General features: G+C 39.4%; 1 protein-coding gene across 1 annotated transcript in view; it reads right to left on the bottom strand.

The window, feature by feature from the left end:
• ATP8A2 (ATPase phospholipid transporting 8A2) overlaps window positions 1–24380 on the bottom strand; it is a 505799-nt gene that overhangs the window by 278270 nt on the left and 203149 nt on the right. Inside the window, exon 24 of the mRNA XM_037800280.1 lies at window positions 22742–22914. Within this exon, the coding sequence (XP_037656208.1) occupies window positions 22742–22914 (173 nt within the window). The remainder of the gene's footprint in view (window positions 1–22741; window positions 22915–24380) is intronic.

A 24380-nucleotide genomic window follows, 5' to 3' on the forward strand; every position in this document is an offset into this window, starting at 1 on the left:
TCCATTAACTGATGAACGGATAAATAAAATGTGGCATTTGTGCAATGGAATATTATTCAGCCACAAAATAGGAAAGAAATGCTACACCATGGATGGCCCTGGAAAACATTAAGCTAAGTGAGAGATGCCACTCACAAAAGGCCACATAGTATATAATCTCATTTATATGCAATGTCCAGAATAGGCAAATCCATCAAAGCAGAAATGTTTTAAAATGGACTGTGGTGACGGTTGCACTTATCTGTGAATTTACTAAAAAACACTGGAATTATATACTTTAAATAGGTGAACTGTACAATTTGTAAATTACATCTCAATAAAATTGTTATAAAAACAAACAAACAAGCAGACAGAAACAGCCTATGAGTTGGGTCAAGCAGAGCTGGGGTCTCCATTCCCAGCTCCCCCACTAGTTGCAGACCTGGGGCTGGTCATTGGCCTTGCCCCCCGGGTTGTTAGGAGAACTGAATGAGTGCAGGTGCTTGGAGTCCTTAGCAGAGGCAGAAGCACAGTGAGTACTTCAGGAATATTTGCTGAATGCTGAATGAATGGAGAGGAAGGGTTAGATTTGAAAGAAATAATAAACAAGAAGAACTGCCACACAGCATGGTTAAGGAGGTTAAGAAGGAGAAATGCAAAGTACTCTCAGGCTTCCCACCAGAGCAAGTGTCATTAGCAAATGTGCAGGATCCCCCTTTCCCGGGGAAGGAAGAGGCGATTCTGACTGAACTGAAGGTAACACTCTCCGATGGGAACCCCCAATGTCTCCAAAGATACTTTCTTCGTCAAGTCCTGAAAAGTAGTCTGACATGAAGTACGTTATCTATCATAGCTCAAGTGCAGATAACAGAGATGACTCTAAATAGCAGTTGAACTAAAATAGGGAATTTTATGCAGGCATTCGGAGCTTACAGAACCATCGGAAGGACTGGAGGAGCAGCCTGTGAGCTGAGCCTCTAGGAATATCCTAGAACACCATCTTCGAGAAGTGCCAAGTCACCTGCTGCCTCTACCACGCTCGGGAAACCGGGCAGAGGCCTGGGCCAGGGAGGCTCCAGCACCACTGGCTGCCGGCTGCTGCCGGGCCTGCCTCACCGGAGGTCGGGGGCGGGAGAACCGGGTTTATCCACACCCGTCTCCTTCCCCAGTGAGTTCTGTTCTGTGTTCAAGTCTCTCACAATGAATCTGACTAGCTAACTAAATCATTTCCAGAACCCTGGCTGCAAGAGTTTCTAGCTTTCCTGATTCTACAGTTCAGTAAGGGATATGAGAAAGAGGTGGGAATGGATGTTAGGTGATTCTTCAATCTATCACATCTGCCGCGCATCTCAAAATTGTAACAGCTAAAATTCGGTAAGGTGTGTAATATTTTTCCTTGAAACACTTGCCTGGGAATCTATCTATCTATGTATCTATGTACGTATGCATGTATGTAGGTATGCATCTATCTATCTATCATCTATCATCTATTTACACCTATTATCTGTCTACATCTATCCATCCCCATTACCTATTATCTACCTATCTATCCCTATTATCTATTATCTATCTATATATCTATATATCATCTATCATCATCTATTTCTCTATCACCTGTCTATACATCTTTCAATCTATCCATCCATCTACCTATCGTCTATCAGATATCTTCTCTTAACTATCATCTATCTAGCCCTATTATCTACCTAATCTACCTAATCTATCAATCATCTATGATCTATTATCTACCTATCATCTATTATCTATCATCCATCTATTACCTATATATCATCACCTATCTTCTGTTAATCATTTATATTATCCATTTATCATCTATTTATCTATTATCTCTCCTTCTATTATACCTCTATCTATTAATCTATCATCTATATCTATCTAGTTATCTCTCTCTCTACTGTATTTTCAATTTCAGAGAGATTTCACCTAAACTTCAGACCAGCTAAGCAGCTCCTACCCCTAAGTGCCCACATAGACCCAGTAAGGCCACAGCCCCCTTAGGAAAACATCATTCACCGAACCTGAAAAAGCCAGTTGGGTCAAAGCAACAGTTACTCTGATGTTCTTTCTCTCATGCACCACCTCATCAACACGGGCAACCTCTGAAGGATGAGCAGTTGCCCAACAGCACAGGGCTGGGATGCAGTGGAAGTGTTTTATTTTCGAAGACATGAAATGGGAAGACATTCAAATTTAAAGCCGAGAGCTAAATCTTGAAGTCTTTGTCCAGCACTGAGCTGGACCCAGAGGATCAAAGTGTCCATCTGGGAAAGCCAAGGAAGAAACCATTCGCACAGGCTAACCAACCAGTTTCCACTCAAGTTCTAAGTAAGGCAAAGTGGCCAACAAGGCGAGAGTCTACTGAAACCCTGAAATACACAGAAAAATGTCACTGAATGCATGTAGGTTTTCACACACGAACAGAGGCCATTCCCTTTCACTTCCTCTGTCACTTTGGCACCAACCTGCTATGTCTGTCTGTTGTAATCAATGCCAAAGCCAATTACAACAGAAGAAACACTGGCGGACCTCATTTGTCACCAAATAAAAGTTCATGTTTGTGAGTTTTTAATTCCAATGAACTTCAAAAAAAAATTTAAAACAATTTACTGGTGTTTTAATCTTTCATTGTTATTCTTGGGATAAAATCCAAAAAACTTCACAAAACTTGTTTTCCTTTCCTTTCCCCTGCTCACATTCTGTCTCCGGAGGCTGAGCCTGTGTGTGTATTGGTGTTCTTGGCTGAAGTTTCCTAGACTGCTGCTGGTTTTTTGACATTCTCTGTCTTTCAGTACAATATTGATTTTTGCAGCTCATTGGGCAAAAAACAAACAAAGGAAAAAAACCAACAACAATAAACCTCCAGACACAACAGACTGGTAGCAAAATAACAGCAAATCAGCTTTCAGCTTTGTGTACCAGCTAGCATGCACAACCAGAAATGTGCTAAGCAGAAAGAACCAAGAGATTCAGAGTATGAGGGCAATAAAAAGGAAACAAACGTTAAAAAGTGAATAGTAAATAGAAAAGTCTACTTATTTATATGTCTAGTCATTAAAATGTTTTCTGACCCCAAGACGCTGAGATAGTAAAATGTTCCTTAATAAAAGTCTTAATACAAGACTTGCTCCAACTCACAGAACCTATACAAATTATGTTCCACCTAATTATGGCCAAAAAAAAGGATCTCAACCCAAATATCCTAATGTCACTCTCCCATTCTACAAAAGAGCACAACACACAAATTAAAGTCCAATGGCCAAGATATCAAGGGAATATAGCACCGGAACATACTCGATATAATTTAGGAACAGGCAACTCACACTAAGCCCCCTGAGCCCACTGCCATCTATTCCATCAAACCCGCAAGCCCTCACAGACAATATTGTTTCCTTTTCCTTGTGAACCTTGACTTTTAAACACTATCATAAAAAAATACATTGCATAGTAAGAGGAAGGAAATTAAAATGCCAAAGGTAAGCAACTTAATCTCAGTCCTTAAAGCTGAGCTGAGTGTATCAGACATTTGCTGCACCGTCAGGAACTAAATGGAGCATGTGCTCCCAGACCAGAACCTTCTCCACAGAGGGCTTCTCTCCCAAGACAGAAGCAAGTCCCACAAAGATAATCAGCCGTTCATTATGGAGAGCCAGGGAGACTATGGGAAAGTTACTGTATTTTTTGGTCAGTTTTTCTCTCCAAACTTTCTCCATTCAACATTTAATTAGAATTATTATAAATACATATAAAAAACACAAATATACTTAAATATTTCATTCAATCTTTGGCTACTTTTTGAAAAGAAGAGCTCAGCAAAGGAGCTCATTAGAATAACAGAGGAGCAGTAAGCTTTATTTCAATGTTAAGTTTCTTGAACTGGATAACTGCACTTAAGATGGTTACATAATATCCTTATTCTTAGGAAATATACATGAAAGTTTAAGTGTTTGAGGAGCATGATGCATACAATCTACTCTCAAATGCTTAGAAAATAGATAGACAGACAGACAGACAGAATGATACAGCAAAATGTTAGAAGACAGTAGATCTGGGTATCTGGGCAAGGGATATGCTGGAGTTCTCTTATATAGGTTTTGTACTGTTTTTGCAACTGTCCTGTAAGTTTAAAATTATTTTAAAATAAGTTTGTTTTTTTTTTAAATAGTAAAGGTACCATCATTTATCCAGTTGCACAGTTCTGTGATCTAGAGCAAGTTACTTTATCTCCCCAAGCTTTGGTTTTGTCTAATGATGGTGGTGTGGGGGATGCCTGCTTTGGAGGGTTTCTTGAGCATCACATGAGATTCTGCCTGCAAAGCCCAGAACACAGCCCAATTTAAGCACTCAATAGCTATCATCACCATCAAATTTCTAAATCCCCGATGCCATTCTTGACAACCCTCTCTTCCTCACCCTCATGTTTTACACTTGATTACCAAGTCCTCTCTGTTTCACAGCTAAACCTCTTCCAATTCTGTTCATTTTTCTTCACTTTCTGAATCTAAGCCATGAGCTGATATACAACAAACAAATGATAAATGAATGAATGAAAGAGCAGGCATTTCTTCAGCCTATCAGCCTCTGACAGTGCTGCCAGGAAGCAGACACAGAAAGTAAAGACTCGCTGATGAAAGTCACGAGTTTGGGCCAATGAGAGACACATTTCTTTCCAGAGGAGACTATAAACCTAACTCGACTCTACCAATCTGTTTGTGGCTTGGCATGTTCAGCACAAGTGGGGAGACATTTGAAATATAAAGTTTAAGTTAAAAAGGAGTACAATGAATGTTTTATGTATTCAGTCCAATATCCATGTAATTTATGATGCACAACAGCACTCCATTTTTTTCTTTCACAGTATGTCATCATGTCATTGGCTCGTTCTGGCCTGGTTACAGCCTCATCCTCAGTTCCTGGTTGTAAGCTCCAGGAGGATGGGGCCACATCCAACTTGTTCACCATCATCGCTCAACCATGAGAAGAGCTCAAGAAATGTTTGTTGAATTAGTCTCTACTCCTCCACTCTATCCCCTCCTTAAGCCATTCTCCTCACTTTAAAAAATACATACCTGACCAATACAATGCAATGGGGAAAAAAAAGCCTTTTCAGCAAATGGTGCTGGGACAATTGGATATCCACGTGCAAAAGAATGACGTCGGATACCTACACCTCACACCACATAAAAAAATTAACTTAAAATGGATGAAAGGCCACTTTAGTTCTGAAACTGCAGGAGTCTTAGAAAACACAGGGGAAAATCTCCAAGACATTAGGCAACATTTTCTTGGATATGACACACACCAGAAGCACAAACATCTAAAGAAAACAACAGATAAATAAGACATAATCAAAATTTAAAATGTTTGTGCTTTAATGGACACATCAAGAAAATGAAAAGACAACCTACAGAATGGGAGAAAATATTTGCAAATAATATTTCTAGTTAGGGAACTTTATCTAGAATATATAGAGAATGCCTACAACTCAATAATAAAAAGATAAAACCCAATGAAATGATGGACAAAGGAGGAGAATAGATAGCTCTCCAAAGAAAATATACAAATGGCCAATAAACACATGAAAAGATTCTCAACAGCATTAGCCATCAGAGGTATGCAAATCAAAACAACTATGAAATATCCCTTCATCAATAACAACTGTTGCTGAGAATGTGGAGAAATTGGAACCCTCATACATCACTGGTGGGAATGTAAAATGGTGCAGCCACTGGGGAAACAATTTGGCAGTCTCTCAAAATGCTAAACATGGAGTTACCATATGACCCAGCATTTTCACTTCCAGGTACATATCCAGGAGAATTGAAAACACATGCTCACACAAAAACTTGTACATGCATACTCAAAGCATCATTATTCATAATAACCAAAGTGGAAACAATCCAAATGTTCATCAATTAATGAGTGAGTGGATAATTAAGATGTGGTATAGCCAAACAATGGAATATTATTTGGCAATAAAAAGAAACGAAGTACTGATACATGCTACTGATACATGGATGAGCTTTGAAGACATCAGTTTGAGTGAAATAAGCCAGACACAAAAGAAGAGACATTGTATGTTATCACTTGTATGAAATACCCAAAACAAGCAAATTAATAGAAACTGAAAGTAGATTACTGGTTTCCAGGGGCTGGGAGAGGGAAGAATGATGAGTGACTGCTAATGGATATGGATTTTTTTTGGGGGGTGGTGGTGAAAATGTTCTAAAATTGACTGTGGTGATGGTTGCACAACTCTGTGAATATACTAAAATCCACTGCATTGTACAATTTAAGAGGGACCATTGTATGGTATGTGAATTATATCTCAATAAAGTTATTACAAAAAATACTTACCCAATCATGTCATTACTTGGTTAAAAATTTTCAGAGGTTTCCCATTGTTCTTAGGCTCAATTCCAAATTCCGTTATGATCCAATTTCAAAATCCAAGCTTGCTTCCCCAGCCTCATCTTGCACCATTCTCTCAATGCATACACACAGTAGTTGCTCAAGAAAAACCAGCCCTACTGCACTGATTTTATAACAACATTCAGCAGGATTAGTTGTAAATGGAACCAGCTTCACTCTCAAGGAGTGGCATGAGAATGAGAAGGGAAAAGTAAGGTACATAACTTTGAAAAGAAGCACTTACTCAAATTTCTGGCCAAGACTTTTTTTTTCTATTCTGAATGTGTCTAAGTGGAGAACTTAGGAGCATCCTGTGTTCAGAATTACATGCTACTCAGACACAGAGGCTCTCGGCTCCTCCAAGGGCTTTTTGTGTAACCTCACATGGATGCAATTTTCTTCATGTGGGTAGCAGAGAACGTGCAGGTTAAAGCATCTGTTCAAACTTTGTGGTGATGAAAGCACAACTATGTGACGATTCTGTGAACAACTGAGTGTACACTTTGAATGATTGCATGTTATGTGATTATATCTCAATAAAATTGCATAAAAAATGAAGTCTAAATAAAATATGTACTTCAAATGCTAAAAAAAAAAAAAAAAAAAAAAAAGCCTCTAACTAGGTGCCCATGAATAGGAAAAGTAATTAAGGGAGAAAAGGTTTAACTCTGCTCCGTGAACATTTTCATTTCCTTCATTACATCGCCACCAATCAGCATGATTTCAGCAGTTGTCATGAGAAGGCATGTGGCTGCCTCCACGAAAATAAAGGCTTAGATGGGGCATCCTGCCATTCGTTCATTCACAGATATTCACTGAGCACTCACTATGTGTCTGGCATTGGTGTAGCAGCAGGGGACAAAAGAGCCATTGCTCCAATAGAACTGAAATTCTGTTGGGTAGAGACAGATGATCAACAAGCAGAAGTATAGTATATCAGGTAGTGACGAGTGCTATGAAGCAAGAGAGCTAAGAGGAAGGAGGCACTTCCTTCGCCAGGGTACTCAAGGACAGCCTCGCTGAGCAGGTAGTATCTGAGCAGAGACCTGAAACAAGCGCGTGAGTTTGCCATGCAACATCTGGGAAACGGGCTTTCCAGGCGAAGGCAACTGATTCCGGAGTGGGCCTGAGCCAGCAACCTGCTCGGGGCGTCCAAGGAACATCAAGGAGTCCAGCGTGGCTGGGGCGTGGTGAGGAGCAGGGAAGCAGCATCTGACTTCACTTGGAGAAAAAGGGGAAGCCACAGGAACGTATTTTTTAGCAGAGAAATAGAGCTTCTCGTTTAAAATCAAACTCCAGGATATCAAAGCTGATTGTCAAAGGTAACCAAGGAAATTTGCATCAGAAGCGGTTACATTTAATAGTTCAATCGACCAGAGATCAAAAGCACCTACGTAAAAAATACAACAGACCAAATATCAAATTCATAACTGTACAATGCATGTCATTTTCACTGTCCAGCTTTCCCTGCAGATCCCGAGTCCCACAAACCTGGACCCCTGTGGATTTCGTCCACCACGGAAACTGCTATATCCTACAACCGAGCACTGGGGCGGCGTGTGGGAAAGCAGCCCTCTGCAGCACGTGCCCTCAGGATCCATTCAGCACATATGCAGAGAGATTTCCAACTCCTTTTGAGAAAGGCAAAGTGGCCTACAATTGAGCTAATCCTTAGGAGACTTGAATTTGCTGGAATAATGGCAGAGAATGTACTTGAGGTGCAAGCAGGAAAAATGTAGGAATCATTAATAACTATGGAATTCAGGTTGGTCCACTATAGAATCTTAACTGAGAATCTCAGTTCAGGGTGAGAAGGTATTTTTCCCCCCAGATAATATCTATGCGAAAGCTGTAACACTAAGATTAATGCTAATTAACTTCAGGATTTTGAAAAGTGGACGAATATAAATTTGTTGTAAACCAGTATCCTTTTTTAAACACATTAAAATATGTTTGAACAACATAATGCATATAAACTGGTGAAAATCTCTAAGCTGATAAAACTTGCCTCTCAGTCCTATCAGAAACATCAGACAGTGAGAATGATGAAATTGCAGAATTGTTTAAAAAAAAAAGAAAAAAAAAGGCTTTTGGGTTGGAAAGAGTAGAAGAATTTCTGCTTTCTATCTTTTAAAAATTTATATCAAAACTGAAATATGGACTCCCAATGCTAGGAATTTCAGTAAAAGAGAAGCAGACATCATTCTGGGAAAGGAGGGAATTCTGTACAATGATCACCACTTACATTTTTAGGGATTAAGTTGCTAAAGTTATACTAAGAGAATATAAACCAAGTTAATCTTAGGGTAGCTTTAGTGGAAGATTGGTATAATAAACTGAACTCAGTATTAGGTTTTTAGTTCCATGAGCATATGCTTCACTTTTGCTTTTATCAGATGTAATAATTTAGCCATTGTTGGAACAGCATAGTTTTAAACATAAAGAATTACCAGGGATATTTTGCAGGGAAATATTTTAAGGCTATCTTCTCCTACTCATGCATTACTCCCACCCATCACTACCAACCCACCCCCCAACTCCTTTGCATGCACAAATACAGAGTTTATTAAGGCAACACAGTAACTATAATGCAAATTTTATTAATTAGCTTGGACGGTAAGCTTAGTATCAGGTTTACTTTAATTATGTCTGCTGCTTGGGGAGTCACCTGATAAACTTTGGACGCATCACCTAGTCCCTTAGAGTCCTTAGAATTTCAGCAAACCCACAGGGTGGGCCCTGCTGAAAGTGGCACCTGGATCCCTCTAGGCTTATTTCTCAGCAAGGATTCTTACAGTCTGGTGTCACCACCTTAGCGACCTCTGAAAGTCACCTTACCAGAGGGAGAGGGGAATGAGGGAACCTGCACCTACCTCAAAATTCCCTCCTGCCCTGGATGTGCACGTAGAAAGGGAGATTTCCTACAAGGCTAGTCCTCTGGGATCCTACAGGTAGCAGCAATGACCCATGAAGGGCTTCTCGGCACCCTGAAGATGGAGCCCTCATGGTGCTGTGCAAACCCAGACACAAATGGAAGAATCATTTTCTCATATGGAAACTGCTCGAACAATCCTGGTTTGCAAATCTAAAGTCACACCGCGGCCTATTAAACATATTCTGATCAAAGCAAAACAAACTGATGCAAGAGTGCACATGATTTGGCTGGTTACAGATGCTACTTTATGCATCAAGAAGATCACTACAGAAAAGGAATTGCCTCCTTCGATTGACTTAGAATAATAAAACAACTACAAAACATTCCCAGTTTCTTCCAACAATTAAAAAAAAAACTAACAGTGCCGAATGGTGTGTGAATGAGGTGGAAAGGGGAAGCTCAGAGTCATATATGTCACCAGAAGGAAAGCTGGAGGTCAAAAGATGGGAATGTATAAAACTGAATCCCATGGTGGGCAATGTCCATGATCAACTGTACAAATACTAGAAATCACTTCCATGAACCAGAACAAATATATGACAATACAATTAGAAGTTAATAATAGAGGGGCATATAGGGAAGAACTATATACCTATTATGAACTATATACTACAGTTAGTAGTATTTCAACATTTTTTCATAAACAGTAACAAATGTACTATACCAATACTACGAGTCAACAATTGAGGGGGGTTGGTTAGGGATAGGGGAGGATTAGAGTTTCCTTTTCTTTTTTTCTTTTTTCATCTTTCACTTTATTTCTTGTCTGGAGTAATGAAAAGTTTCTAAAAATTGAACAAAAATTAAGTGTGATGGATGCACAGCTGTATGAGGGTACCCAGGGGCAAGTGATTGTACACTTTGGATCTTTGGATAATTGTACGGTATCTGAACAACCTCAATAAAAATGAAAAGAAAAAAAAAGCATGAAACTGTTCAATGCATGAAGATGACACCTAGATTTCTTCAATCGTGATGCATATACTTTCCAAAGCCTTGCCCTTCTCAAATGCAGACTTTTTCATCCTTGAGGAAATTATTTGGTATTCCCCAAATTTAAAAGCAAGACATAAAGGGAACTCACTTTCCGTAGAAAATTTCCCCCATTAGACCCAGCCCAAAAGCAAATAATGGAACTTGCAGCTGTATGATATTTAATTATCGATCAGTTTTTATGTCCCACATGTGTTGCTTATTTTCTAAGGTTGTATTATGTTTATGTGTTATGTTTAGGTTCCTTTTTTCCAAATTGCAAGCCAAGGGAGGCAGACTCTTTGAGTCATTGCTTCTATCCCTTTTTATACTGCAGTAGCATCTACTACAGTGATCGACTCAAAATGGACATTCTATAAATTAAATTCTACAAATTAAGTAAATAAGGAGGCATTTTCTATAGCTTCATTCAGATTGACAGACTGTGTCTTGGTTGGCCAGGCTGCTATTATAAATACTGCACAATGGGTTGGCTTAAACAACAAGCATTTATTGTCTCATGGTTTTGAAGGCCAGATGTCTGAAACAAGGCACCTGCAAGCCACACTTTCTCCCTGAAGTCCGTCGCATTCTGGTGCTGGCTTGCTGCAGTCCTCGGGTTCCTTTGGTTGCATCTCTGCCTCCTGGGGAACTCTCTCTCTTTGGGTCTGCTCTTCCAATATTCACTGACTTCTGGTTTCTGGATCTCTGCCTGCATTGGAATTTCCTCTCCTAATAAAGCCTCTAATCACACAGATTAAGACCTACCCTCAGTCAGTTGGGCCACATCTAAATAGGATCTTAGAAGATCCTATTCATAAATAAGTCCACGCCTTAACTGATAAAGCATCCTCAAAGCGTTCTATTTACAAAGGGGTTCACATCCGCAAGAAGAACTCATCTTTGTGGGGGTACGTGATTCAATCTACTACAGACTGTAACTGGGAGAATCTGGGCTCAGGGAACTCCCATCTGTACCAGACTTGAACCCCTCACAGCTGCTGGAGATCATACAAGTTTTTAGGGTCCCCCAGACCACCCTCAGATTCAATGATTTGCTTAGAAGGACTCACAGGACTCAGAAAAGCCATTACACTCATGGTTACAGCTTATTACAGCAAAAGGATACAGAATAAATTCAGCAATGGAAAAAGGCACAATGGCCAAAATCCAGGAGAGACCAGGCCCAAGCTTCTAACTGTTCTCTCCTAGAGGAGTCACGCAGACGGAGCTCAGTTCTTTCCCAGTAACGATGTGTGATAACATCAACAGAGTATCCCCAGTCAGGTCAGCTCACCCCAGCCTTGAGGCCCAGGGTTTTGGTTGAGGGTTGGTCAGGTGGGCATGCCTGTCCACCCACATGGATGACCTTAGTCTCCAGCCCCTCCAGAGGTCAAGCTGATGCCACATAGCCCAAGACCCCCATAAATCACACTGTTATCACAGACAACGTGGTGTGGCCCAAGGCCCCCAAGTAAACAGACTTATCAGGCAGGACATTTCCAGGGCTTGGAGGTGATCTCCCAGGAAGTGGACAAAGGCCACATTCTCTTTGGAAATACACAAGGTTATTTCTTTACTGCACACAGCACCTCAAAGTGCTGAACAAATTCCTCTTCTATCACTTCTTACAGGAATTCTCAACTTCTCCCCCAATCCTGCCAATCCCAATCACATCCAGTCAGTCACTAGGAATTACTGATTTTGACTCCTTCATGACTATGAAGTTGGAAATTCAGTCCAACATACTTTTGAATACCTACCATGTCCCAGCGACTTGGGATACCACACACTAGTTTACGTCCTCATTAGAAGTAAACCGGGATACTGTAATGGGCCTCATACCTCGCATAAGTACTCCAACTTGACCTTCATCTTGTTGCCTTCACCTAACACATGCAAGCTCTGTTAACCTGCTCAAAAAGTGCCAAGTCCCCACCATCATCTTTAGAATAATGTCTTTCAGCATAAATCTGCTAATTTAGAGCTGCAGGATCTCCGGGAAATTTCTTCACTCCTCAAGCCTCTGCTCTCTAAGCTCAACAGTAAGGAGCATAACATTTCCCTCCTTGTGGGGTGTTTCTAAGGATTTGCAGCAGGTGTTAGATGCTCACAGATGTCTGCCCACAGTGATGGCTCAAAGGTTAGCTTTTGTGTCATCAGTATTTTCCACCTGATGCCCACCCCCTTGAATTCACAATGCTCCCTCATCTTCCTAGATACGACTCATAGAGCCCTCACAATCTATGTTATCATTTGTCATATCTGGGCTGGCTCTCCCACCAGACTGGGTCCTCTTGGTGGGCCAAGGTTGTGCCATTCGTATATGATAACATTAATCAATAACGCTTCCTTCGTTGGGCCACAGCGAAGGGCCTGCTGGATCCTGGGACCCTGGGCTCTGGCCTGTTGACACAGTAGGCATCTTGTTCAACTACCCTGAAATGATGGGTTTTCAAAAGAGAACAGGATTAAAAAAAAAAAAAAAAAAGCAAAACATAGGACTGTGCAACACGGTGACCCCTAATATAAACTATTGACTGTAGTTAATAGTACAATTATAATAATATTCTTTTATCAGTTGTAACAAAGTTTCCACACTAATGTGAGGTGTTAATAATGGGGGGGAGTATGGGAATTCAGAATTTTCTGCATGATTTCTCTGTAAACCTACAACTGCTCTAATAAAAAAAAGATTGCATTTAAAAAATAATAGGGAAAAATATGTCATAGGATAAAATAGACCTTTGGTGGTTTTAGAAGATGTTGAAAAGCCCTCTTATTCACCACAGCGTATCTAAACACACAGACACTCAATCCAAAGAAGTCTTTAGCTTGTGACAGTCTTAAGTAGAAATGTGAGATGCCTGGTGATGGAATCACAGTGAAGAATTTTGGCAGCCATTTCCCAATAGAGGAAACACAAATGTGACCACAGCAAACTTTTACCTTATTTCTATAACTTCCCCGATCATAAATATTTTTAAACTTCATGACATGTTGGTAGCAGTCTTAATGCATTCATTATTTATTATTCTTAAGTAGCTATGTTAATATTTACATGGGTTTGTATAGAATTGCAGTTATATAGGAACATAAATTCAGGTGTCAACTGTCATTAAAATAAATTAGCATCATTCAACATTTATTTGTTCCCTTTTTAAAAAAGGCTTCACTTCTTTTCATATTCATCTTATAGTTGTTCCCATATATGGTAATTCAAAATTTATATTTTGATGTGACGCACTAAAGTTTGAAAAGACATTACCTATACTCATAAGTTCACTTATCTACATATATACATATATTCCCTTATTGTTTTTTTCTGTTCCAGGAAAAAAATTAGTATATATTCATCATGATTTTATAAAAATGCAATAAGAACTTAAGGTTCAAGCATCTATAAACAGGCAAAATACTGTGATACCATATGACTAATTTCTCAAGCTCTAATATTTTCAAACACCTAGCATTAAAGCAAAGGCAAAATGCACACGATTGGCAGACAGTTTTAACTTGGTACCTGTGCATTTTTGAAGGGATTAGCTTCAAGCTGGGATATTTACTTTGGTCTTGAGTAACTGATGTGTCCAAGTGGTGAAAGGACACCACTATGAATATTTGCTTAAGAGGAGAAAAAATGTTCTTTCCTGGATCTGAATCTGATGGAATGGGGCGGGGGGTGGGGTGTCAGACTGTCTGTCTGTCTTTCTCTCTCTTTCCTTTGCCAGCCTGTCAGAAACTAAGCCGCTGGAGACAACTCAGCCCTGGAACTCGGACAAAGCTCCGTTAGCTGATTAACAAGAAACAACAGAAGCCAAATCACTCATCAGGAGCTCTCAGCCTCTGCTGACCCAGCAAAACTTCGCAGACGACAAGGGTAATAAAAGTTTAGAAATCACCAATCATAAAACTCAACAAAGCACAGGCTTCCGAAATCTGGCAAGTCAGCTTGGCTCCATCAATCTGATGTATCTCCTCTTGACAATTTACTTGTGGTCCTACATGGTACTAAATATAAATATAAGTTCAAGAACTCCAAGAAATAAAAGACATAAATGTTTTGTTAGTTGTGTCCTCTCTAGTGTTAAGCAAGTAGAGATCGAACCAGAGAGGCTTAAGCCAGAGGAGCCTTAAGTCCAAGTGTTGTTAGACGTGGTTCTGCTGCCTGACTGTAAACCCAAGGAATGGGATCCTGAAGCTTCCAAGATGGAATATTCCTTCTGGATTTCAAAGTCAAAAGAGGAATACCGGCTATAGTTCAAAATCAGGAACAGGAAGTCATCGATAATTCAGGAGCTGATAAATGAGGGAAATTGTCAAACATATATAAGGAGGATGGAAAACATAATTTTCTTTGGGACCAATTAACTAAAGAGCTACTTTGCATACTCTCAATCAAAAAGGTGTCAATGTCAGCAGAAGGGGAATTTTTTTAAAAATGAAAGTTAACGTGGCACTTTCTTGTACTAATGAAACATTCGGAACTACTTCACAGGAAAGAGAAAAAAACACACTTTAAGCACAAATACTATCACAAGGCAAGGCTGGGGGCATAAATATTCATGACGTATTCCATGTGTTTAATTAAGCTTTTTTTTTTGGTTTGTTTTTCTAGTAGGAAAGATGCCAGATATTATGAGTTTCTGCTTCAGAATTCTGGATCACGGTTTGGCCTCACATCACCCTGTTTTATTTGGCAAGTAGAATTGTGAAAAAACGACATATACCAATGAATTAATCATTCATGAAGAGGGAGAGAGAAAAAAAAAAACAGGAAGAAACTTGAAAAGCGATGGGTCTATTAGCTCTTGTGGCATCTCATGTGGGTTCCAATGTGTTGAAAGCGGAGGAGAGAATGGATGGGAGATTAATCCACAGATACCCACACCGCAACCCTTAGATGACTGCTAAAAGGGGAAAAGGCTGTTTTACTTCCGTTGTTCATTTTGTATCTCAGCTTATGTGTAGAATTGCCAGTGTGAAGATAAATCAGCTGAAGATAACTTCTATTATGCAGACAACTTTTCAGTACTGTTACAGAAAAGCAGTTCCACCTACAGAAAAGTTATGACACTGATTTTATAACTAAAGAACAAAATTAGATACAAGATGTGTTCCTAAATACACAGCATATTATCACAGATCAAACTCTATTATTAAAGGTCCCGGGGTAGACATTTCTGTCATGTTATCATGCCATAAATGCTGCATCTTTTAATTTGGATTACCTATATGAGTTTTCTTTTTATTCTCAATTTTATACTAAATATTTTTCCACATTTTATCACATGTACTGTATCTCCCTACCAAATTATTTCATCAGTTCAGGACACAAGTAGCAAAGTTGGCAGGTTAATTTTTTTCTACTTCCCACCTGAAGGAGTTACACATAAATAGTGATGATATCTAATATTTAGCTGGGGGGAAATAAAAAACATCAGATAAGAAATCCCTAAAAGTCAAGAGTTGATCTTGTATAGTGGTTGATATAAGTCACTTCCTATAATAGTTATTTAAGATGAAGATAGGGCTTCATGTCTATACATAAGTCAAAAACAAAATACAGTTTTGCTTTCAAAAAGTTCAATAAAACATATTTTTTTTTCCTCACAGCTAGAAATATTTATTTAGAAGTAGTTTCATTTTTCTACTTTGGATTAATGCTCCAAAGCCTCCAAATATTCTGGTCTGTACAATGGTTCAAAGGAGCTATTTTTTATATAGACACAAAATCTAGATGAATCTAATTTTCATTCTAGAAAAATACCAGTTAAAGAAAAACTGTGGGGGCAGGGGTCGGGGGGAGAGCATTTTTTTTCAACTTGTGGGCTTTTAGGAATTGTTTTTATTCAACAAACTGCTAAAGAACCATTAGATGTGAGCACAAACATAAGCAGAGAAAGAGTAAAGCCAGTTAGGGCCAAACAAAATCGCCTTACTCATTCAAATAACAGCATTCATTTCAGAGCTAAAGGAAAAGAAACCAGCATAAAAATAAATTCTACTCTTTGCATTTCATCACCAAATGGGCAAATATACACTAAGCCCTAATACAAACAACTCAAGGATAGGCTTACAACCTGGCAAGTCAATAAGGTTCCCTGGAATAAAATGCCAAAGTAGGAAACTGACTTATAGCTAAACATGTACAACGCTAAGAAATCGCAATCCTGAAAGAAATTAAAGAACAGATTTATTTGTGCAAATATATGATTGGACCCCCATCAACATAAAGGCCAACCAAAACACAATTGGTGGTACAGTTCTAATTACTGTGTCTCAGCTGTGTTACGATACTAATTCTCATGAGTAGTTCATAGGCTGAAAGATACCACACACAAAAGACATAAGGCCCTAAGTTTCCCTATTATCCATTATGCCTCATTAATGTAAAAAAGCTAAGCGGGGGGGAGGCCAAATTAGAACAGCCAGTTCTTTTCTACACTAAGTATTATAAAGGTAGGACAGTTGTACGGGTTTTCAGATGCAAGCTAAGTGAGTTATGTGCTTAAAAGATTCCAGAAAATGGGTAGAAGATTGAGTAGGCTATGGGAACTGACTGCCAGTGTGCTAAAATGCTGGCCTTTTCTGTTCAATAGGGCAAACTGTTGATTTATTTTTAGCTTCTGCATATATATGTTATGTATCCTGCCACAAAATAATCTCTCAATTGCTCCCCTTCTCTGGTTCAGGTCATCAGACCCCTAACTGGGGCTAGGAATACAGGCTATCCTTAATAAAGAGAGGAAAATACAGTTGTCCTGATGGGAAAGAACCACCAACCATATCTCTAAGTCAAATACCTTCACTTGCTTACGTGAAGAGGGCAGCACTGCTTGAAAGTCTCTATGTGACTTGTGCTTGAACCCCTTTATTATTTTATGGAAGGCATCGTATCTTGGCAAAGATTTAGCTGTAAGGTCTTCTTTGTGGTGATGGTCACAACAGTAAAATTTGTTAACAACCACCAGTATATCCAAAGACTAGGAAAAGGTGAAATTAATTATCGTGTTTTCATACAACAGAATGTCAATAAGCTTTTTTTAAAAATTAACTTCATTTATCAAATAAAAAAACACTTCCAAACAAAACAAGCAAAGCAACTGGAAAAACAAACATCCTAAAATAACTTCAATAAGCTTTTAAAAACTATATTCTATGTCAAACTAATATTTGACATAGAAACTGTTTATAACTTTTTTTCACTTAATATATTTGGAACAGTAGATCGACTCTTCCACCAGTCGAGAACAGTGACAATCTCTACTTCATGGGATTGTAACAGCAGTTTCCTTTCTTCTTCCTTATCTTTATTTTCCAATGTTTTCTACAAAAATGATAAATCACTCTTAAAGAATTAGAAAAATAACAAAAATGCTTCTAAAAACATCCATTGAGCTCACTTCTGCCTTCTTCGCTTCACTATCTTTATCCTACGGTATCACCGTAGGTTTATAAATGTTTATCTTTGGGTCTATCCTGAAAGACAGAAGTCTAAACATGCCCAAGAAAATAAATGATGTCTTCTGAAGCCCTTAATTTGTACATCCAGTTGAAATCCCGGCCGTGGTGTTTTCCTTCTACTCCATCTCCTGCCCCGTGGACGTCAGAGCCATAAATCAGCTCTGCTAACAAAGCAGGGCTCCCACAGCCCATGAGCATCCCCTGGACGTGCAGGGACTTCTGGTGGGGCCATAGACCAACTTCCCCACATGGGGAGAGCTGATGATTCTTTCATGACTCTTTTCCTGACAATACACAGAAACTTTTAAAATATCAGAATGTTCCCAAGAGGTCTGGGTCCAGCCCCCAATAGTCTTTGCTGACGAAATTTATCTCCATCCTGACAAAAGTAAAGTTCTTCAAAGTAGAAGGAAAATGAGAAAACAAGAAAGATGGTGATTTTGAGAAAAGGAAATAGGGAAGAGAGACCAGAGAATTCTTTCTTGAACATACTCGAAACGTTTTACACATTTTCCACATGACTCTTATCCCTATGGGGAATGACAATTCCTCCAGAACTTTGTGCTGAGTAGGTTTAAACTAATTCTATCATTTTGAGAAAATATGTGAAAAGCAAATACTTTCATATGAAACTGTGACTGTTAACAGTAATAAACACATGTGACTACGAATTAGGTGACAAAGCCAAGTGCATGATTTAAGAGCTCAGATCCTCTACTTAGATCTGGGATAAATTGCCAGCTCTTCCATTATCAGCTGGGACCATTGATAAGGTATACGATTTTTCTGAGGGCTTTATTTCCTTATTCATAAAAACAAAGAAAATACTTCCAGAAAGGACTAGAAGATTCTGCTGGACCTGGCCAGGCAGAGTCCTGGGGACGTGAGGTTAGCTAGCTTCCCCAAAGGCCTGAGACGGGGCATAAAGGAGATGCAAAGAAGAAGCCAACACTATAATATACTCTGATGTCCATTATTAAAACTTACAAAGCAGAGGCCACGTCTTTTACTTCTTTGTTCTCCCAAAGCACCTAGGACTGTACTATGCAAACAACAAGCCCACAATAAAAATCTTATTGGTCTGACCAATAATGTGGCAACATCCTTTCCAGACACAACAGCAAACTGCAGTAGGAATACACACTCATAACTGTTGTTCTGACCACATTAGGACCTTTCTAGGATTGTGACAACATGGAGAATATTTGGGTAGAGCAATATACCATTAACAAAATTGCTGGGTGCTAATCTCAGTTAAATATTTAACAAATTCTCACATTTTTTCTTTTTCACTACCCAAAATACTGTTTTAGTTTATTTGTTCGTTTTTACGCTAAACTTAACAGTCTTTGAATCAAAATTATTAAGAAACCATGCTTCGTGAAATCATGAAGAAAAAAATTTCCTTCTATTATTAGAGGAAAAGGGTAACACTTTATAACAATTACATTTTAAAGAGGACAACTGAGAATGAAGGTCAACCTTCTACTTGAAGCCACATATTAAATTTATCTTAAATTTAAATTCACGGTGAAGAATAAGTACATCTGACGTATACAAGTGTATTTTTTTGAAGCATGTGTTGATTTTTTTTTAATCTTAAATGTGAAACCAGCCAAGAAATGTCTCTGAGAGCAGGAGAGTAGCACACTATCCCAGATTCCTTTTTTCAATTAGTGCTCCTATTTTGTAGACAGTAACAGTATTTAATTTGAAATTTCCTTTCTCTGTGCCAATTACAGTTTGAACTCCTTCCTGTGAAGTCTTAAAGTATCCAGCCTTGTGTGACACAAAAAGCACTGTGAAGGCAGCCAAAAGTAAGAAGGGGAAAAAGATGTTTTTCTTTGGTATCAAGCACCTGGCAAGAAAAGAGCATGTTCCTGTAAAGCCTGGAAGGCATTCCTGACTCTCCCCTGAGAAGCTCAACGTACTCGTTTTTATTTCCCTTTGGAAAACCACAAAGTTAGATCATGTTTGCTGTGATTTACAGGGTGCCAGACTTCTCCGCATTGTTCCTTGTTGTCACCGCGGCTGCTGCTTGTTTCTGTTCACTGATATGTCAGACGGCTCCTTGACCGAGGGCTGTAGGAAGGCCGATGGGACGCTGGCTTTGGGCAGCAGCGTGTCAACCTCCAGTGTGGGGGAATTCACAGAAACCAGGCAAAGACCTCCTCGGCAACGTCAAAGTTCGACACAAAGGGAAAATTCTGAGCAAAGAAGTGTTTCCCCCACTCCTCTTTCTACCCTGTGTGTGTCCACAATCAAAGGTGGCCAAATGGAATCCAGGAAAGAAAGCACAGCATCAACTGCTTAAAAACAGAGGGCCCATTAGGTATGACAACAAAAGAACCAGGGACAAATGAAAAAAAAAATAGATAAATTGGACTTTGTCAAAATTAAAAACTTGTGCTGCAAACAATGCCATCAAAAAGGTGAAAAGACAACCCACTGAAAGGGATAAAATATTTTCAAAACATGTATCTGGTAATGTATTTGTACACAGAATATATAAAGAACTCTTACAACTCAATAATAAAAAGAGAAATAATCCAATTAAAAATAGGCAAAGGATTTGAATAGACATTTCTCCAACAGGAGATATACAAATGGCCAATAAGCTCATGAAAAAATGCTCAACATCGTTAACCATCAGGAAAATGCAAATAAACACCATAGTGAGATAACACTTCATACCCACTAGGATGCTATTTTTTTAATTTAGAAACAGGAAAATAACAAAGGTCAGAGAGGATGTGGTGAAACTGGAATCTTCATACAGTGCCAGTGGGAATGTAAAATGGTGCAGCTGCTTTGGAAATCAGTCTTGCAATTCCTCAAAAGGTTAAACACAGAGTTACCATATTTCCCTGCAATTCTATTCCTGGGCATCTAACCAAGAGAAATGAAAATGTGTCTCCACATAGAAACTTGTACTCAAATTTTCACAGCAGCATTATTTCTAACAGTCAAAAGGTAGAAATAACCCAAATGTCCATTAACTGAGGAATGGATAAATAAAATATGGTATATCCATACCATGGAGTATTATTCAGCAATAAAAGGGAAGGAAGTACTGATGCATGCTACAACATGGATGATCCCTGAAAGCATTATGATAAATGAAAGAAGCTAGTCACAAAGACTACTTAGTGTATGGTTCCATCTCTATGAAATGTCCAGAATAGGCAAATCCATAGAGACAGACCGTAGCTCGGTAGTTGTTTAGTACTGGGGACGAAAGGCAGTTGGGGGTGGGTAGAGGGATTTGGGAGGCTATGTAGTTTCTTACAGAGGGGATAAAAAATGTTCTGAAATTGATTGTGGTGATGGTGGCACAATTCTGTGAACACGCTAAACACCACTGAATTGTAGACTTTAAATGGGTGAATTGGATGGTATGTGAATTATATCTCAATCAAGCCATTTAGTAAAAGAGACAGAGAGCCCATAATAAAACCAGGACGCATGGTATTTCATTTCCAGATGCTGTGGATGCCATCCTCCTGGCACCCACATCCCTCTTAGCTGCACCAAGTTTCCTCACTTAAAGGTAAAACACAGACTTCTCATTTGTCATTTCAAACACATTTGAATTTGTTCCTCAGCCCCATGGCCATAATACATCCTACAACTACAGGCATAAAACCAGCTTTCCTTTTCACTATGGAGGCCCCACTGACCACCCCAGATGTCCTTGGCCTTTGGTGGCATGTCTCAAATTAAGAAAAGCAACTAGGGCATAAGAATGAAAGGATAGAGGGCTATCACTATGTGCAGACAGACAGTTCAGGGTTTTGGGTAGGGAGTTCTATTCATGGAGGAAATGAGAAAGATCATCAGGTCCCACGTAGGAACCAGTTGGTGGGGTGGAAGGGGTGGGGGGCAAGGTTAGGAGACCTGGGTGAGACACATGTGGCACCAAGGAGGAGACAGCTTCTGTGAGGACAGGGTGGGTGGGATGCTCAGCGGGAAGCGACTTGCGAGGAGTGAAAGGACATCTCTAGGACCTCCTGGTAAGGCAGAACTGGCAGGGCTGTCTTGCCAAGTAACAACTGGTTATTCCAAGCAGACCATGCCAGAACCCACAAAAATATCCAGAGAGTACTAATGTAGTTAGGAATGTAAAACACATACTGATAACTGGCTTCAGAGAACATATGCTAAAGAACAAGGTAAAAACAGTCTGTAATCACAAAATATCAGAACAGTTACAATTATTATTATTATTAATTAATAAAGGATATTAATTCCATTCTATCCATTGACCATTTAACCATGGGCCAGGCACTGTGCAAGCACAGCAAGTTTAGGCATGGAAAACTCCTCTGACCTTCCAGATTGTTACCACATAATTGGGGTGGTGTCACTCATCTCTCTAGTTTATTTTCTTCATAATTCTGCCCAACATTCAGGTCTCTATTGGAAACGGACCTGTGTGCAACCAGTAATCAATGGAATGCACCAATTTCTGCTCTTGAAAACCCTCCCAGACTTCATGAAAAACCAACAACAACTTCTAGTTAGGCCTTAATGCAAAAATTGGTATAGCTTCGCCCCAAACAAAGCTGCTTGCTGATTGAAAAGAAATGCCCACTGAACCTCAGAAAAGATGCCTAAAAGGACCCCGAGTCTTGGAAATTCAGCTCAGACATGCACAGCTAAGGAATCAAGCAGATAGGACCCTAAAACATTCTCACACTGGCTGGAGGCACTTCCGATTACTCTCCGTTGTGACTATGACTGCCTCAGAAGACAATAAACAAAACAAAAATTTATGAACTGCAAACTGCCTTCTGCAAAGATCTGTGACTCGACAAGGTTACATTCGCTATTTTTGTTTTTGTCTTTTCCGGGATGCAGAACGTTCAGCCTAGAATCCCCATGCACCGATTTCTTTTACATGAACACAGAAGACAGTCATGCCAGAAGAAGAATCATGCACAGCCGGCACGTGCCTACCTACAACATATCACTGCTTTGCACGAGAGCGCCAGGTCCAGGAAGCTTCTCCTGACTTCAAAGGAGAGCGCGTACTTGAGTGTGTGGCCGTCGATGATGAGGGCCACGTCGTTCTCCTTGCCCAGCAAACATCCCAGGTCGGTGCAGTGCTGCGTAATGGCTGCTCTCGTGGCCTGAAACAAGAGAAGGGGGAAAATCACGTATGTGTGTGTTTCAGATCTCAAGACCAAGGCAGATATCAAAAGCGAGAACCCTGAAATGGGAACATGCCCATTCTAATATAAAATATACAGACACTATTCAACTTGGTACACGTGTATGTTAAAATTTCATTAGAATGCCCTCTGAGTCTGTTTTATGGGTGGAAATGTCCTCACAATTGGATCCATTTGATATTTACAATAAATCCGACTGGTTGTGGGTCTAAGGCTGATCTAAAGCATCCAAACCACTCCCCGTGGAAATTTCATTTGCTGAGGTTCTCAGGACTCTCTTTCTCCCCTCCTTTACACTACATATCCATTCTTCTTGGTGCCCTGGGAAGATGAGATTCCATATAAACATACGTGCTTCTGGAAACAGACAACGTTGCTGGAACTTAAGTGGTGGAAGCTAACATTTCTCAGTTTGTACAAGATTCTCTTGAAAGCATCCAAAAAAAAAAATCAGGTGATATAAAAATAGCACAAAAGATTAATTTCTGTTTTCTGATGAAATCTTCAAATTAAAGCGTTTTCTCCATATGCCATCAGGATAAGAAACAAATCTATCATTTTCATGTAGAATATATCTAATCACATGAAAACAGCCAATACCTACTAAAACATTACTACCCAACAAAATAAATGCCTTGGTGTGATGTCTATTATCAGGTGGAATATAAGCATAGAACCATTCTTAAATTTTTTTTAAGAAATGATGCTCTGATCTTCATAGTGAATCTATGGCTGACTGGCTTGTATAGCTGGCTCAAGTAAGAGAAAGCAATTTTTGGCTCATTTAGGAAAAAATCTGGTTTAAGTTAAGGAGTGCAATACAAAAAAAGTCTGCTAAAATTATTCTGTCTAGATAACTCTCCCTTGGTTATTAAGTTACATTTGCATGTAATTTATCATATGATCATACGATAGCATAAATTGCAGTCTTAAAGAAACAAATATGTTTAATGAACAGGAATCTTCCTACTTCTAGTTAAATTAGGATGAGCTACCGTTGCAAAGTGAGAAATGTGTGCTGTGTGCTGGCATACGGCTCAGTTTTTCATTCTCAACAACAGACTAGCAGGAGGGTGTATGTAAGGCAAGAGTGTGGCCTCCCCATGGCCTGGCCTCTAGTTGTACTCTCCACCTACCTCTGTGACCTTATGACCTTGGGCAAGATACTTAACCTCTTGAAATCTCCATTCTCTCATGTGTGAAATGGGGCTAACAATATTTACTCCATAGGACTTCAACACTTACTGTGTAGGACTTTTGTGAGGACAAATGAACTAATCAAAGTCAACTACTTAGCACTGAGACTGGCACAATGTCAGCGCACGCGCGCGCGCGCACACACACACACACACATATACACACACACACACCCATCCTTCTTCCTAATACTGTTTATTCATTAAGAACTTCCCATATCAAGGAAA

This window comes from Choloepus didactylus, chromosome 12 (genome assembly GCF_015220235.1).
Source record: "Choloepus didactylus isolate mChoDid1 chromosome 12, mChoDid1.pri, whole genome shotgun sequence".
NCBI lineage: Eukaryota > Metazoa > Chordata > Mammalia > Pilosa > Megalonychidae > Choloepus > Choloepus didactylus.